Raw genomic sequence first — 16,435 nt, 5'->3', positions numbered from 1 at the left:
GTCTTACATTTGAAGGATACTTTGACTGGATATAAAATTCTCAACTCACATTTTTTTCCCTTGAGTATCTTAAAAATGTGACTCCATTGTTAGCATAAAATGCTGTTGAAATTTGATACCTATCTGATTTTCTTTACCTTGTAGCTGACTTGGCTTTCTATTTAACTTTTTTATAATGGTAACTTCACGTATCTTTTTTTTTTTCTCTTTCATGTTTAAATGAATTGGATTTTCCAAGAGTTTGTGCCCCCACATCAGGCACTTCAACCCCTGGGATCTGCAGTGGAGAGATAAGCCCCAAAGCATTTGGCTTTGAAAATCATTGGGACTTATGTCCAGGAGACCCAAAAGCTCTAGGGAACTGAGATTCCAATCTGAAAGACTCACATGCAGACTCACCCTGAGACCCAGCACAAAAGCAACAGTTTGAAAATTACCTAGACCATAAGTGAGGGAGATTCACTTGTAATCTTAAAACCTCCACCAGAGGGCTGGGGGGATATTGGGACTCTGTGGGAATGGAAGTGCTTTCACTTCTGGTGCTCCCTTCCACGTAACTGCTGATCTGTGGTCTAGGCACTGTATCCACATTTTCTCAGGGTCTAAGATTTGTGGAGATTCCCTTTTACTTAGTTTTGTTGAAGATGTAGTCATTGGGGTCTTCTGATATCCCAGTTGGTATATTTGGTTTTTAGGAGTTGTTGTTCAGTCACCAAGTCATGTCTAACTCTTCGTGACCCCATGGACTGCAGCACACCAGGCTTCCCTGTCCTTCACCATCTCTTGGAGTTTGCCCAAGTTCATGTGTATTGAATCGGTGATGCCATCCCACCATCTCATCCTCTGTTGCCTTCTTCTTCTGTTTCAGTCTTTCCAGCATCAGGGTCTTTGCCAATGAGTTAGCTGTTCGCATCAGGTGACCAAAGTATTAGAATTTCAGTTTCAGCACCAGTCCTTCCAAAGAGTATTCAGGGTTTCTTTCCCTTAAGGTTAACTGTGCAAGGGACTTTCAAGAGTCTTCTCCAGTACCACAGTTCTAAAGCATCAATTCTTTGGTGCTCTGCCTTCTTTATGGTCCAGCTTTCACATCTGTACATGCCTACTGGAAAGACCATAGCCTTGACTATAGGAACCTTTGTTGGCAAAGTGATGTCTTTGCTTTTTAACACACTGTGTAGGTTTGTTATAGCTTTCATGCCAAGAAGCAATCATCTTCTCACTTCGTGACTGCAGTCACCATCTGCAGTGATTTTAGGAGTTGTTGGAGAATTCAAAAACTGTGCTGCCACCACAATTACATACAGCACAACTTTGAAAGATAAATTTACGTATAAAATTTTTTTAATTGCATATTTTGACATCTTAATAAAGAAACTTTTTTAGCATCTATTTATTACCTGTTGAGGAGTTATGCATAATACAGGATTTTTGTCATTAACATTCTTCTTGATTTTAAATGTAATATACATTGCTTGCCTCTGGTTGCAGTGTTAAATGGGTATAATCTCCGAATGGACATTTTAGATTAATTGCAGTATGGTACATGAAATTATCTATAGGTCAACAATTGTTATGGTAAACATGAAACAACTTCACTAAACATTTCTTGAAATGAACCTGCGTTAAGTGAAGAAATTCCTTGCTTGATGGAAACAAATATGTTCAGAGCAAAGTTAAGGAAAAAACATGAGGTTCTTTAATTGTTTATTTTCACAGGTAATGAATAATTATACTTAATCTTTGGATATTTTATGAAAATTTAATATGTGAGTTGGAATTATTTGTAATTTTAGATTTGCCTGGTTGTTTCCACATAGCAAGTGCTAAATAAAAACTTCCAGTGTGAAATTTGTAGGAGGGGGCAGTATTAATATTTTATAATTTTATTAGTAAAGATTATATAGTCTTCTGAGTCTAACATCAAACTTTGGAAATTAAAAAAAAATAAAATGATCAATTTCTCATAGGAACTGAAGTTAAAAGATGAAGAGTGTGAGAGGCTTTCTAAAGTGCGAGATCAACTTGGACAGGAGTTGGAGGAACTCACAGCTAGTCTATTTGAGGTTGGTCTATTTATGTCTTGGTCAAGAGCAACGTCTTAATTTTTATATATTGATAGAATTATTTTTTGAGGGAATCTTGAAAAAGATATGCTTAGCTTCATGCATATTTGTAAGTCCTCTAAAAAAATATTTAAGAAATATAGAGGCTACAACTTAAAATGATGTAAAAAACTATGGGCTACTAGAATCGGGTGGTTTAAAAATGTGAATGAAAAGAGAGGAAGTAAATTTTAATTTTGATTTTACCAACTATTTAGGGGCTGCTTTCAAGTAACTTTATATGATTCCATAACACAGATGGAAAACCTTTGAGGTAGTTTTCTGAAAGGGGGTAATTTGAGGAACATTATGTCCAGCCTGCCACAGGATCAGAATGTCTACCCAATTCAAGCCATGTTTCTCAGTAGGGGTGCCATTGACACTATAGGACATTAGCATCCTTGCTGTATTAATCAGGGTTTTCCAGGAAACAGAACCAATAGGATGCATGTCTGTACATACATATATCTATATACGTGTAGAAAGAGGCTTATGTAAGGAGGTTGGCAAGTCCAAAACCTGGACGATGAGTTGGTAGACTAGAGACCCTGGAGAGACTGTGGTGTAGTTCCAGTCTCAGTCCAGAGAACCAGGAGAGCTGATCATGTGGTTCTAGTTTATAGTTCAAAGGCTGTTAGGCTTGAGACCCAGGAAGAGCTGGTGTTTCAACTTGAGTCTGAAAACAGAAAGAATTCTCTTTTACTTTTGGGGGATGAGCCTTTTTGTTCTAACAGGCCTTCAGCGGATTGGATGAGCAGCACCCACATTGTGGAAAGCAATCTGCTTTACTCACTTTACCAATTCACATATTAGCTCATCCAGAAGCATCTTCACAGAAACATCCAGAACGTCTGCCTTAAATGCCTGGGTACCTGGGGCCCAGTCAGGTTGCCACACAGAATTAACTATCACACTTGACGTTGTTCCCAGTAATCTAGTAATACTCCCTCATCATTTTGACAACTTTCAAGTACCCCTGTGGGGGGTGGGGAGAGGATATCATTTTCTAGCTTAAGAACCACTCCCTAGCACATTTCCTTTAGGTTATAAGACCTTTGGCCTCAGAGGTTCCTTATCACACACACTGATGTGTTACTAGAGTGGCTAGTGTCGTCATCACTCTACCATATTTTCTTTTTTCCTCTGAAAATTTGTTCTTAAAATTTTTAATGTAAAAATGGATTTTAGGGGAAAAGTTTCTTCACCTTTGTTATTTTTGTATATGCAGAATCTTTTTTAGTTTTAGATATGCATATTTGCTTCCATAGTTGTAATCCTCATATATTTTGTACTTTAAATAACATCTTTTCATGTTACTATATAGTCAGTGTAATGAAAATCATAATCTATCCAGTGTATATTCCACAGTTTTTATTGTTGTAAGTAATATTGCAGAGGATATTTTCAGAAGCGTGGGCTTTCCATGCCCCGCTCTGCTCACACCCCTTTGCTCTCTCACCTGTCTTTTTTGGGGTGATTTTCTTTCATGAATGTTTAAAAACTAACTTTTTTTTTGTTCAGTTAGCTAGTTATCAGAGATAATAGGACTTTAAATTTAAGCTTAGAAATATTGGGAAATTGAAGATCTGGAGGGCTTCCTTGGTGACTCAGACTGCAAAGAATCCGCCTGCATTTCCAGAGACCCGACTTTGATCCCTTGGTCAGAAAGATTCTCTGGAGAAGGGAATGGCAACCCACTCCAGTATTCTTGCCTGGGAAATCCCGTGGACAGAGAAGCCTGGTGGGCTATAGTCCATGGGGTCTCAGTCGGACGTGACTGAGCTACTAACATACAAAGATCTGGAACAGGAGTTATGTAATGTTACATTTTTATATGTAGAAGGAGTGTACAGAAACATAAGGCATTTCTTTCAGTAATGTCTGGCTAGAAGAAAATTTTACAATATAGTGTTAGTAGATAAGAAAGCAAATACATTATGCTGCTTATGTTAATGTTGGTTTCCTGCCAGCCTGCCCTTAATTTTAGCCCCCACTTAGTTCCCCCCAGCTGCATGTACATGTCATTTTGTTAGATGAAGTAGGAGAACAAACAGAAACTTTTCCCTGTCTCTAGCAGGATGTGAAGTACCAGAAGTGCAGTTTGTGCAATGAATGAAAAAGTTATCTAAAAAGCATAATTTTGGGGTCCCTAATTTATCTCTGACTGAACAGTGACTAATAACCTTAACTGTGTGTACTTTCTGGGAAAGAAATTACACTGATTAAAGATGATTTCAGTAATGAAGAAAATTGTATTCAAACCAACTGCTTACTGAGTTTAGAAAAAAAGTAGAGAAAATTTTTCTGTGGTCTCGGTTGTGCCTTTATGATCTCAGTTTACCATTGTTTTATGAAAAAATGTTTTTGCTTACATTTTATGTATATGTGTAAATAGTTTTTTTTTTTAAGAATTGAAGATTATTCTGAATAAACTCAATTTACATAATTTTGGTAAGCTTGTAAACTCAGATTAGGAATTTATATATGATGAATGATCTTGAATATAATTATACTTTTGTATTTAGCAAAAAATACAAAATTATAAAGTTGTATATGTATGTGTATATATATATTTTTTCTTATAGTATTATGGATTTTCAGGTAATGCAAAATATAAAGTGAAATCGGTTAAAAGAATACTTTACAAAGTAGTCTACATTTAACGTGGAAAAAAAGATATGTAGTCTTAAGGTTTTTTCAGCCAATTTTAGTAAATGTCTATGATATGCTTAGTTTGTCTCAACAATGCTGTAAGCACATATAGTACAAATTATTTTGTCTGTGAAGAAAATCATAAGTAGAGTTAAGAAGAATGCTGGGACTCAAAGTCATGACCTTGATCTTGCTTTTAAGTATGGTGAAAGCCATAAATGGCACTTCCTTTTCTTTCAAGCCACAGAGACAAATTTGAGCGTGAACCCTCATGATGAAGATATTAAGAATTCCCTATGCACGAGTCACTGTTCTAGACATATGTACTTAAATTATGAACATATACTAACACACATCTTAATGTTACATACATACACAACACAAAAGTTTTAAAAAAGTGAAATAAAAATACTTAAATTTTTTATAATATAGAAGTATTCTCATTAAAATACATTGTATATATGTATATTTATTTCATGAGAGCATTGTGATTGAATATGTTATCTTGTTTTTGAAACCTTGTTTTAAATTTATGATCCAGATGATAGTGATTGTGAAGTCGCTCAGTCGTGTCCGACTCTCTGCAACCCTTTGGACTATAGCCTGCCAGGCTCCTCTGTCCATGGGATTTTTCAGGCAAGAGTACTGGAGTGGGTTGCCGTTTCCTTCTCCAATGATGATATGGTCTGAATTCCATTTTTAAAATTTAGATTTAATGTTATTGATAACTCACAGATATACTCATCTGAAAGGAACAAGTACATCTTTTCCTGTAATAAGTCATGATAATGAATTTTCAGTCCCATTGCTAGTTATGTGAAAGTTTTTCCGTAACATTCTCTAGCTAATTTTTGTCTTTAATGCCAACAAATTGTTTTTTAAAACTAATCAGAAGATGGTGAATAAACATTATTTTTTAAAAAGAAAAAAAAAAGATCAACTAAATTTGAATCACTGCTAACCAGAGAGGAAAAAAATTCTGTGTTTGTAAATATATGGACATGAATGTTTGTATAGATCACAGGTGTGCAAACTATAGCCTGCAGACCAAAACTGGCCTGTATCTACTTTTGTGCAGCCTAACGAGCTGAGGTTGGTTTTTACATTTTCAAATGGTAAGAGGAGGAAAAAGAATCAAAAGAGGAATATTTTGTGACATGAAAACTCTATGAAACTCATATTTCAGTGCCCATGAATTTTTATTGGAATGGCTATATTCATTGATTGTTTTATTGTCTGTGGCTGCCTTCGCACTATAGCAGCAGAGCTGAGTAGTTACAAAACAGACCATATGGCTTAGAAGCCTGAACTACTTACTATCTGGCCTTTCTAGAAAGTTTACTGACTTTCCTGTGCAGATGATACTTAAGTAATTTTTCAGTTTCAGAATGACAGTAATAGAAAAGTTTTCAAGCTCATATGTCTTTTGATGTCTTTTGTCAATTTTTAAAATCCTATGAATTATCATTTTAGATACTCCTCTTGCCTCATTCTAGCTCTTTTTTCTTTCCTTTCTGGACTCCAGTTACATTTATTTTATACCTTTCCAGTATATCCCTATATCTCTAAGGGGACAAATCACCCCAAGTTTCAGCTCACTTTCCTCAGTTTACTTCTTCTGGATCTTGGTCCTCTGATTCTTCACTATTTTGTTGCTCTCTAATGCCTTCAAAGACGTTTTTAAAACATTTGTGCAGCTTTTAAAAACTGTTCTCTGTAGGATGTTTGTTCTGAGTTGCATGGTCCGCCATTAATGAAAGCAGAATCCAATTCTAAACATTAAACAAATATTCTCTCCATAGCACATATTACTTCTGGATTCATAGTTAAAATGTCACTTATTTTGAAGGATCAGATTAGATATACTTATTATTTGGGAACTACTTGTCAAGTAGTATTTTAATGACAGTCACTTGTTAAAATTCAGCACTTATTCAGCATTTCTGAAATACTTGTTATTTTTAAAAGAAAAATGCTTATCTCATTATTAAATTTGATAGCTCCTACAGGCTTTGACACAAGATACCCAGCATAATGGTGCATGGAATATTCTCACAGTTAATCTCATTTAATTATAAGCATTCATAGTGAAGCTTTTCTTATTTAAAACAATATCTGTAAATTTATTATAATACAAGGGCACATACAAGGTGTAATGTCATTACATACTCTTAAGAGCAAATGAACAAATGGGAGTGCCACCGTTGAACTGTGGCGTGGAGAACTTCCACTCTCCCCTGAACAGCCGACAGACCTCGTGAGGGTTCGCTTGTCAAATTGTTAAACATCTTTGAAGCTGATTTCCTTCCTTCTGCCTTCCATCACTCTCTTCCTCGTGAACAGTAAATTGAAGTTCTAAGATCTAAGCTCTTACATCCTGGGGGATTATTGCAAGCACCCTGTATACTGTTCCAGTCCACCCTTATATTTTATAGGGATTATTCCATAGAGCAGAGTAAGCTTTTTAAAATACAAACAACAGAATGTCATTCTCTTTCTTAAAAGGCCACAAGGCTTCATAATGGATTTAGAATACAATCCAGAATTTGTACTCATATTTTATTTGATTATTAGAATGTCTTCAGAGTGTAAGCTCCTTAAGAGTTATCAGCACCTGGAACGGTAGCTGAGGAAGCTGCTGCTGCTAAGTCGCTTCAGTCGTGTCCGACTCTGTGCGACCCCACAGACGGCAGCCCACCAGGCTCCCCCGTCCCTGGGATTCTCCAGGCAAGAACACTGGAGTGGGTTGTCATTTCCTTCTCCAATGCATGAAAGTGAAAGTGAAGTCGCTCAGTCGTGTCTGACTCTTAGCGACCCCATGGACTGCAGCCTATCAGGCTCCTCCGTCCATGGGATTTTCCAGGCAAGAGTACTGGAGTGGGGTGCCATTGCCTTCTCCAAGCTGAGGAAGAGATGTTATGAATAAGTGTTTGATGAATAAATGTTGTATGAATGAAATGGAATTAAATATCTAGAGTTTCGTATATTTGGTACTAAAAAATTAAGATCTTATGAAAGGATAAACTCAACCTTTTGATTGCTCTGCACAAAATCAAGATTTAGTATCGATTTGTGAGTTTTTATTGGGAGCTCTAAGGCTTCTCAGCTGTTACTCCTATAAACTGCAGCATTACTGATGTGTTAATATTTTTGCTTGTTTCTCCTGTATGTCTTTGCTGTGCATTGTAATATGAATATAAATTATAAAAACCTAACTGCAAAGAAGTTGGGTTTGACATGTGGATCATGACTTTTCCTTCTTTAGCATTTGCAGTCTTTACACAAGTATTGATTAGAATGATCAAACTAACCTTGCCTGCCTCTGTGGTAATAGATACTAAAAGAAGGTACCTATTCTTTATTCCTAATAATTGATCTGCCTGATGATAGTTGCTGCTTCAGCTGTTGACACTGAATACTTAATTTGAGGCAAAATTTTGTTAGTGTATCTTTGTTTCAATCATAGACACCTGTTGAAAGATTTTTGAAAACAACTGATAAATACTTTGTTTCCAAAATATGAGATGTTAACTTTTTTAGGAAGCTCATAAGATGGTGAGAGAAGCAAATGTCAAGCAGGCAACAGCAGAAAAACAGCTAAAAGAAGCACAAGGAAAAGTAAGTTTTTGCTGCTTTTAATAGGATAAAATATAAAGAAACTAGTAATTACAGTTTGAAAAATACCTTGATGTTTATTGGATTTGTTCTGATTATAAAAGTACTGCTTACTTTAGAAGATTTTTAAAACTACAAGACACTATAAAGAAGAAAATAGCTACTACATAGATATAATTAATAGTGAACATTTGGTGTACATTTATATTAGAAGCAAATGATTTAAAGCTTTGTGAATCACACATATTATCAAAAGGATTATATAATTACATTTTAAAGTCAATTATTTTTTAATTCACTAAAAAAGCCACTGAACTGTTACTAGATTTTACTGTTTTAGAAACGAACTGCGCCTAATCATAAACTATTTTTAAATACGAAGATTCTGAAAATTTGCATCTGTTCAGTCGCTCAGTCATGTCCAACTCTTTGTGACCCCATGGACTGCAGCACGCCAGGCTTCCCTGTCCATCACCAACTCCTGGAGCTTGCTCAAACTCATGTCCATTGAGTTGGTGATGTCTACAGCCATACCACCCTGAATGCACCCAATCTCATCTGAAAATCCACATAGTGAAATGTTAAACATTTTGATAATTTTAAAATTTTCATCTGACACTGTGAATAGCAACTTAATCCAGATTGTATGGGAACATCAAAAAACTGATTAAAAATAAAAAGCCCTCCCCAAAACCCATTTAGTTTACTTTCCTTTTATTACTCCACAGGAAATACACATTAAACTTATGTTTCTTCTCTGAAAGTTACCAAATTGTTAACATTTAGCTGCATCTGTCAGAAAACATATTCAGTACATGTGACTGTGTTGATTTCTTTTCAAGATTGATGTACTCCAAGCTGAAGTAGCTGCATTGAAGACACTTGTATTGTCCAGTTCTCCAACGTCACCTACACAAGAGCCTCTGCCAGGTGGAAAGGCACATTTTAAAAAGGGGCATACAAGAAATAAAAGTACAAGCAGTGCTATGAGTGGCAGTCATCAGGACCTCAGTGTGATACAACCAATTGTAAAAGACTGCAAAGAGGTAACTCGTCCAGGACTGTCCCTTCTGACTCTGTTGATACTTAGTAATTCTCATCACTGAGCTGTTGGTTATGATTTTTGCCAGCAAAACTTTTAGTACAAAATATTCAGTATTAAGATGGGGGAGGCTTTGTCTAGAGCTGGCTGCTTTCAGGGATTCTTCAGTTCCCTTCTCTTCCTGGCTGACCTTGGAGTACCTGCTGGAAACTTGGTAAGTTTCTTAATCTCGATATTTCATTTAGGGAGCAAACTGTCGTGTGTTGTATAAAGGAGAGTGGGTGACTTTAATGATCTGGCTAGTCAAAATTTATTGCTTGCATGCTCCAGCAAAATATGAACATAAGAAATATATGAAAATATTAGGTGATTTTCTTGAAGAACAGTGCGTTGTTTTTACTTAAATTCTGGGAGAAACAATTTTATATCAGTAAGGTAGTCCTGGAGTTAATTCAGATAATTAAGCAACAACAATAGAACTGATGGTAAGCTTTAATTTTATAAGGTACGTTATGAGGATAGCTGAGATAATGTGCTAATAGTTTGAGCTGTTTTGAGTAAAAATTGTGTAATTATAAAATAGTTTTTACTTACATGTGATGAGAAAGCATGTCCAAGGGGATTGATCACTAATTAACAAGCAGCCTTCTCCCATTTTTTTTCTTGAAAGTTGTATTTTACACTGTCGAATTCAAGTCTCTCATTAATCTTTAAGAAGCTGTGCTTGTTTAGATTTTTACATAGAAGCCAGGAGTTTATTTAATTGAATAGCCAGGGTTGTTGCTCATTTTAATTGAATTGTATATTGTTTAGTTATTCATAAGAAAGAACGATGCTGGTGAGAGAGAAGTTCAATACTTTGTTAAATCTGAATGTGATGAAATTAAAATTCACCCTGGTTTCTGTTAAGTATTTAAGAAATGTTTTTAGTCGTAACTTTAATTCTGATTTCTTTCAGTATTGATAGCATTTTTAATTGCTTGGTACAGCTTGTATTTTTGCTGTGATTTCTCAGCGTGTGTAATTATGCACCCTTTTCTCCCTGTTTTTACACTAAGAAAATTTGGATGTTTCTCATGGAACATTTTAAAGTTTTGTATTTATGAAATTCCCTAAAATATGCATATAGGCAGCATATAACGTTCTGCTTTCTGGCTATATCTTGTATTGTAATATTTTGTGACAAACTTGTCAAAATGTTTTATTAGACAAAGGAAACACATAAATTTGACCTGTGTAAATCTTAGATACAGGTGGACAGAAAATGGGATATGTCCATGTTTCTGCAGAAAATGTGATGGGGGCACTCAGTCATGACTTACAGTGTTTCTTCTGAAAGCAGTGAGGACACAGGTGCATGCATGCACACACGGTCAGGCAAGGCTCTGAGATCAAGTCTCTCAAATGGGAACTTTTGCTGGTTTCTTGCTTGGTAACCTTGCTCAAGTTATTTTCTCTCTCTAAACTCTAGTTTTCTTATCTATAAATGGAGGTTATAATATTTATCTTGCCCAGCTTTGAGGATTAAATGTTTGTGAAGTGCTTATTACTGTAGTTCCTGACAGAGTCAGCTCTTAATAAGTAGTTTAAATTATTGCCTTTCAACTAGAATCTTTTCTCAGAACACTACTTACCCAGTTTGGGTTTTATATCCATCAAAGGGTAGATTTTACAAAGAAAATTAATTTGAAAATGTATTACTTATCTGCTAATATTTTTATCCTTTTGCCTTTAGCTTTGATTCAAGGAATTTATGGATTGGGATGAAAAAAATTCACATTGAGATTGCCATTATACACCTTAGAGGAAAGTCTCTAGGAAAGCTGGGGTACAGCTGGTCTTTCGTTACTTTCACATAGACTACATGCACAACTGATTGAGCTGTCCTGGAGGCCGTAGATGCAGTCAGTGTTTCATTTACAGGGTATCTAGTGCTTCTGGACAAGAGGGTGGATGAGGGACACTGCTCTGTGTTTGGGTGGCTGGGGGCTGGGTGGATCTTTATATGCTGATGGGCAGTATTGAGCTGGGCTGGGGGAATCCAAAGAGAAGAATACTTGGGAAAAATTATTAAATTGGAAGGAAAGAGAAGAGACAACTGGAAGAGTGAATAGGAAGGCCGGTGCCAGCTGGATTATAAGGTAATTCAGATGGTAGATACTAGATGTTGAAATGGCAAAAAAGTCTAAATGAATGTTACATATTTGAGATAGTCAGTTTAGGAGGCTGTGTGTGTGTGCTGCTTTTAGTTTTGCAGCTTGTAGAGTAAAAATTTTGAAAATTCTGGAAATGCCTTAAATAGCTGAACAGTTGGTGTCGCTTTTGACCCCAAAATAGATTTCACAGTTTGGTCAGCCTCTATTAAACACTTGTTTTAATTAACTTGGCTCCAGATTGTTTTCAGAAGACTTCTGTATTCAGAACAGTGTGCAGCTGTGTCTTAAGAAGAACTCCAACATTAGTGTTACATTTTTTTTGGTGGGTAGGTAATGGTAGTGATCTTTGACACCGTAGTGATTACATTGAAAAGCATCCGCTAGTTATTTGGGAGTTTAGATTGTTTTTTAAAAAGAATGAAATATTGCCATTTGTAGCAACATAAATGGACCTAGAGAGTATCATACTCTTTGAAGATGTCAGAAAGAAAAACACAAATATGATCACTTATATGTGAAATCCTAAAAAAGGTACAAATGAGCTTATTTACAAAACAGAAACAGACTCACAGACATAGAAAGGGATCTTATGGTCGCCAAAGGGGAAAGGCTGAGAGAGGGATAAGTTAGAAGTATGAGATTAACAGATATACACCACTGTATATAAAATAAGCCGAGAATTTACTGTATAGTACAGGGAACCATGGAATTCCCTAGTGGCTCAGTGGGGAAGATCTTGCCTGCCAGTGCAGGAGAGGCAGGTTCAATCCCTGGGTGGGGAAGATCCCCTGGAGAAGGAAATGGCAATCCACTCCAGTATTCTTGCCTGGGAAAATCTCGTGGACAGAGGAGCTGGCAAGCTACACTCCAAGGGGTTACTAAAGAGTTGGACATGACTTAGCAGCTAAAACAACAACAGGGAACTATATTCAATACCTTATAATAATCTATAATGGAAAGAATTTGAAAAAAAAAAAAGTTTAATTGAATCACTTTGCTATGTACCTGAAACAAACAATATTGTAAATCAGCTATACTTCAATTAAAAAATTGCTATCCTGTATTATATCTAGTCAAGAATGGTTCAATTGTTATTTTAAATAAAGAATATTTGTTTTTTGGTAATATATTAATTAGGTTTTGGTTTTATAAAGTGATTTTCTGTTTGTACTTTTTTAAAAGTTATTTTATGTTTTCTTTTGTCAGGCTGACTTATCCCTGTATAATGAATTCCGATCTTGGAAGGATGAGCCCACAATGGACAGAACCTGTCCTTTCTTAGACAAAGTCTATCAGGAAGATATCTTTCCTTGTTTAACCTTCTCAAAAAGTGAGGTAATTTTTTAAAAACTTTAATAGAAATGCATTAGAGTTGTTCTTAGACATGTTACATATTTTACTATCTCTTACACAGATAATTTATAAAATGTCATGTTTTACCATTTTCTCCATTCCGTATTAGGGTCATAATAATTTCTTGGCGTTCACTTACTGAACCTTCTTCCTTATTTGAGCAGAGGATCACTCACACTGCAGTATGTTTTGCACTGGAGTGAAGTATTAAATATGTTAAGGGGGTAGGGCTTATTTCTTAACTTTTAGTCCAAGAGTCAGTGTAAAGGAATTTCTGTATACTTCAAGCTGTTTGTTCGGTTTATCCGTATGTGATTTTAAAACTCCTGTTTAGTTCCTTCATCGTTTAAACAGGGGGAAAAATGCCTTCCTTGCCCATGTCTCAGGGTTGTTAAGACAAAACGAAGTCAATTAAGTAGATAGAAAAACTTCCCTGGTGGCTCAGACGGTAAAGCATCTGCCTGCAGTATAGGAGACCCAGGTTCTATCCCTAGATTGGGAAGAACCCTTAGAAAAGAGAAGGCTACCCACTCCAGTATTCTTGCCTGGAGAACTCCATGGACAGAGGAACCTGGTGGGCTACAGTCCATGGAGCTTCAAAGAGTCGGACATAACTGTGTGACTAACATTTTGACACTTTCAAGTAGACAGAAAACCTTAAAATGCTGTGCAAATGTAAGGTCATAATTTTAATTTGTTCTTACATGCAGGAGGTTTGTCTGCAAATATCCAGTCAATAAGTGTTTTAAGAAAGTTAATTCTAAGAGTCTTTAGAGAATTTAATTACAACACTACTTGTAAGGAGAAGTTAAGAGGAAGACTAAAATGCTTTTGATATATAGCTGTTAGTCATTATGGCTCTGGCCCTAATTTTAGGTAGATTGCTACGAAAAGTAATCTTGCCAGTATAAAGTAGTTTGCCCATTTCATCAATTGTTTATCAGTTACTACCGTCTCCATCTGGGCATTTAATATTTGATAATTCATTTAATTCTTTTGTATATTCTTGTGCACATAAACACGAGATCATTAAATATATAGCTCTGCTTAATATATATTGCTCTGTTATGATGACCAGTATTAAAAAATAATGCATAAATTTGGCAAAATCAAGCATTAGGATATTCATTTTGAAGTGACTTTAATAGTGGATGTTAATTCTGGATAAGGGGTGATCTGGAATTAATGTCTTTAATTTCCTTCCAGAAAATGAGAAAAGTTATTTAGCTATAACTGAATCACTTTTCATAACAATATTGGAGTTAGGAAAGAATTCAAACCAAGCTTATGTGGTTTCTTTCTTTTTCATTAGCTAAGGCAAATCTAGGGGAACTTGGGGAAAAATAACTTTTAAACATCAGTTTACTGTGAACTAGAATTTTCCATTTTCCTGTCAGCATCTAATGTTTTTTGTGTTCTGTGAAGTTGGCTTCAGCTGTTCTGGAAGCTGTGGAGAACAACACTTTAAGCATTGAACCAGTGGGATTACAACCTGTTCGATTCGTGAAAGCATCTGCAGTTGAATGCGGAGGACCAAAGTATGTTTTCAAAATCATGTCTTGTGGAAGAATACTGAGTTTTAAAAATTTTATGTGTTGCAGTTACTTTAATTTTTTCTGGTTTTAAATATGGTTAAATCTCTCGTCAGTTTTCTGTTTAGAGTCTGTGCAGCCCAGAGACCAACCCGCAGGCAGTGTGGGGATTTCAGATGTATCGTCAGTGGAGAGCTCTTTAATTACAGACCTGTACGTGGGATCCAGGTAGATCAGGTGTCAGAAACTTTTTTTTTGTAAACCACATATTGTAATCCATTACCTGATAATGAAATCTCTTTTATGGGTCATAAGCAGATTTTTTTGGTTATACTTTTCATGTTCTGGGCTTTTTGTATAAAATATTTCTTCTTGAAGTTTGCTGTCAAAAATAATTTGAAAAGACAGTGAATTAGACCAGGTCTTGCCAAGCATGAAAACAGGGCACCAAAAGACTTGGCTAGTCCTCTCCTTCAGTACTCTCATTGTAAAGCTTTCTCACTTTGGTAAAGAAACATTTCTGTCGTCATGTGTAAGAAATATTTGACAGTTGTGTACCTTCAGGGGTGACTCCACATTTCATAGCAGAACAAGCCTTTTTCCAACCAGTTCTGGAAAAGATTGAAACCAGCAGTACCTAAAATCTTTGGCACAGCTGTTTAAAAGGTGACTTTGAAAGATTTCGGGGAAGCTGCTTAGTTGGTTAAAAACTAGATCAGTATAAGGGGACTGAGGAGCCTAGGAGAGCTCATGTGCGTGCATGCTAAGTCGCTCAGTTGTGTCCGATTCTGGACAACATACTGGACTATGTTGTCATACCTCATCCAGGGGATCTTCCCCACCCAGAGATCGAACCCACGTCTCTTATGTCTCCTGCATTGGCAGGCAGGTTCTTACCACTAGCATCACCTGGGAGGCCCAAAAGAGCTCCTAGCTAGCAACAATTGAATCCTGTCAGGCAGGCTATTTGAAGGCAAAAGAAGAAGCGGCTGGTTGAGATTAACTGCTGCTGCTGCTGCTGCTGTTGCTAAGTCGCTTCAGTCGTGTCCGACTCTGTGCGATCCCATAGACAGCAGCCCACCAGGCTCCCCCGTTCCTGGGATTCTCCAGGCAAGAACACTGGAGTGGGTTGCCATTTCCTTGTCTATTGCGTCAAAGTGAAAAGTGAAAGTGAAGTCGCTCAGTCGTATCTGACTCAGCGAACCCATGGACTGCAGCCCACCAGGCTCCTCCGTCCATGGGATTTTCCAGGCAAGAGTACTGGAGTGCCATTGAGAGATTAACTGCTAGGTCTGTTAAAACCGGATGTGGGAGCTGTGTCGTTCTTCCTGTTTCCTGTTATGCACATTGCACTCTCAGCAGGATCAGTCAGTGCTGGTATTTGGGTAACTTATTTTTTTAGTCCTGTGTTTGTTCGTGAGCCACAAGTCTGTCCACCTAGAGTTGTGTCCTGTTTTATGCTCCCCATGCCACACTTGTAGTATGGTGGCCTCTGAATTTTGGGGAAGAGATTTACATTTCTAAATTCTACCCATCAACAAACTCCTGGGTATTTTTATCCTGATTGTTAATGATAGCAGTTTTTGTACTTGAAGTTCTGTGTTATATCTTATTTTACAATAGCAGTTTTTATTGTAGGATTTTAAATTTATGGTTGCATTGTATCCATCCCACATATTAAATATATAATATCATCAAATGAAATCTCAGTTACAGTAGATTTTTACAATATTTTAGTAAAATAATTATACTGAATGAAAGTGAAAGTCACTCAATCATGTCCACCTCTTTGTGACCCCGTGGACTATGCAGTCCATGGAATTCTCCAGGCCAGGATAGTCTAGTGGGTAGCCTTTCCCTTCTCCAGGGGATCTTTCCAACCCAGGGATCAAATCCAGGTCTCCTGCATTGCAGGTGGATTCTTTACCAGCTGAGCCACAAGGGAAGCCCAAGAATTCTGGAGTGGGTAGCCTGTCCCTTCTC

At 36.6% G+C, this 16,435-nt stretch overlaps 1 protein-coding gene across 7 annotated transcripts in view; it reads left to right on the top strand.

Annotated features, from left to right (window-relative positions):
- RAB3IP (RAB3A interacting protein) overlaps nucleotides 1–16,435 on the top strand; it is a 66,508-nt gene that overhangs the window by 42,997 nt on the left and 7,076 nt on the right. For 4 of the 7 annotated variants that reach the window (XM_015094745.3, XM_042246923.2, XM_015094746.4 and 1 more), the window contains exons 4-8: nucleotides 1,968–2,063; nucleotides 8,295–8,372; nucleotides 9,212–9,415; nucleotides 12,774–12,902; nucleotides 14,346–14,458. In XM_015094745.3, coding sequence (XP_014950231.1) covers nucleotides 1,968–2,063; nucleotides 8,295–8,372; nucleotides 9,212–9,415; nucleotides 12,774–12,902; nucleotides 14,346–14,458 — 620 coding nt within the window. Of the gene's footprint in view, nucleotides 1–1,967; nucleotides 2,064–8,294; nucleotides 8,373–9,211; nucleotides 9,416–12,773; nucleotides 12,903–14,345; nucleotides 14,459–14,568; nucleotides 14,690–16,435 lie in introns of all 7 variants that reach the window. The other 3 variants (XR_009599924.1, XR_009599925.1, XM_060412805.1) reach the window with 2 other exon arrangements.

This window comes from Ovis aries, chromosome 3 (genome assembly GCF_016772045.2).
Source record: "Ovis aries strain OAR_USU_Benz2616 breed Rambouillet chromosome 3, ARS-UI_Ramb_v3.0, whole genome shotgun sequence".
NCBI classification, from domain to species: Eukaryota; Metazoa; Chordata; class Mammalia; order Artiodactyla; family Bovidae; genus Ovis; species Ovis aries.
This window is presented reverse-complemented; position numbering and strand designations above follow the sequence as displayed.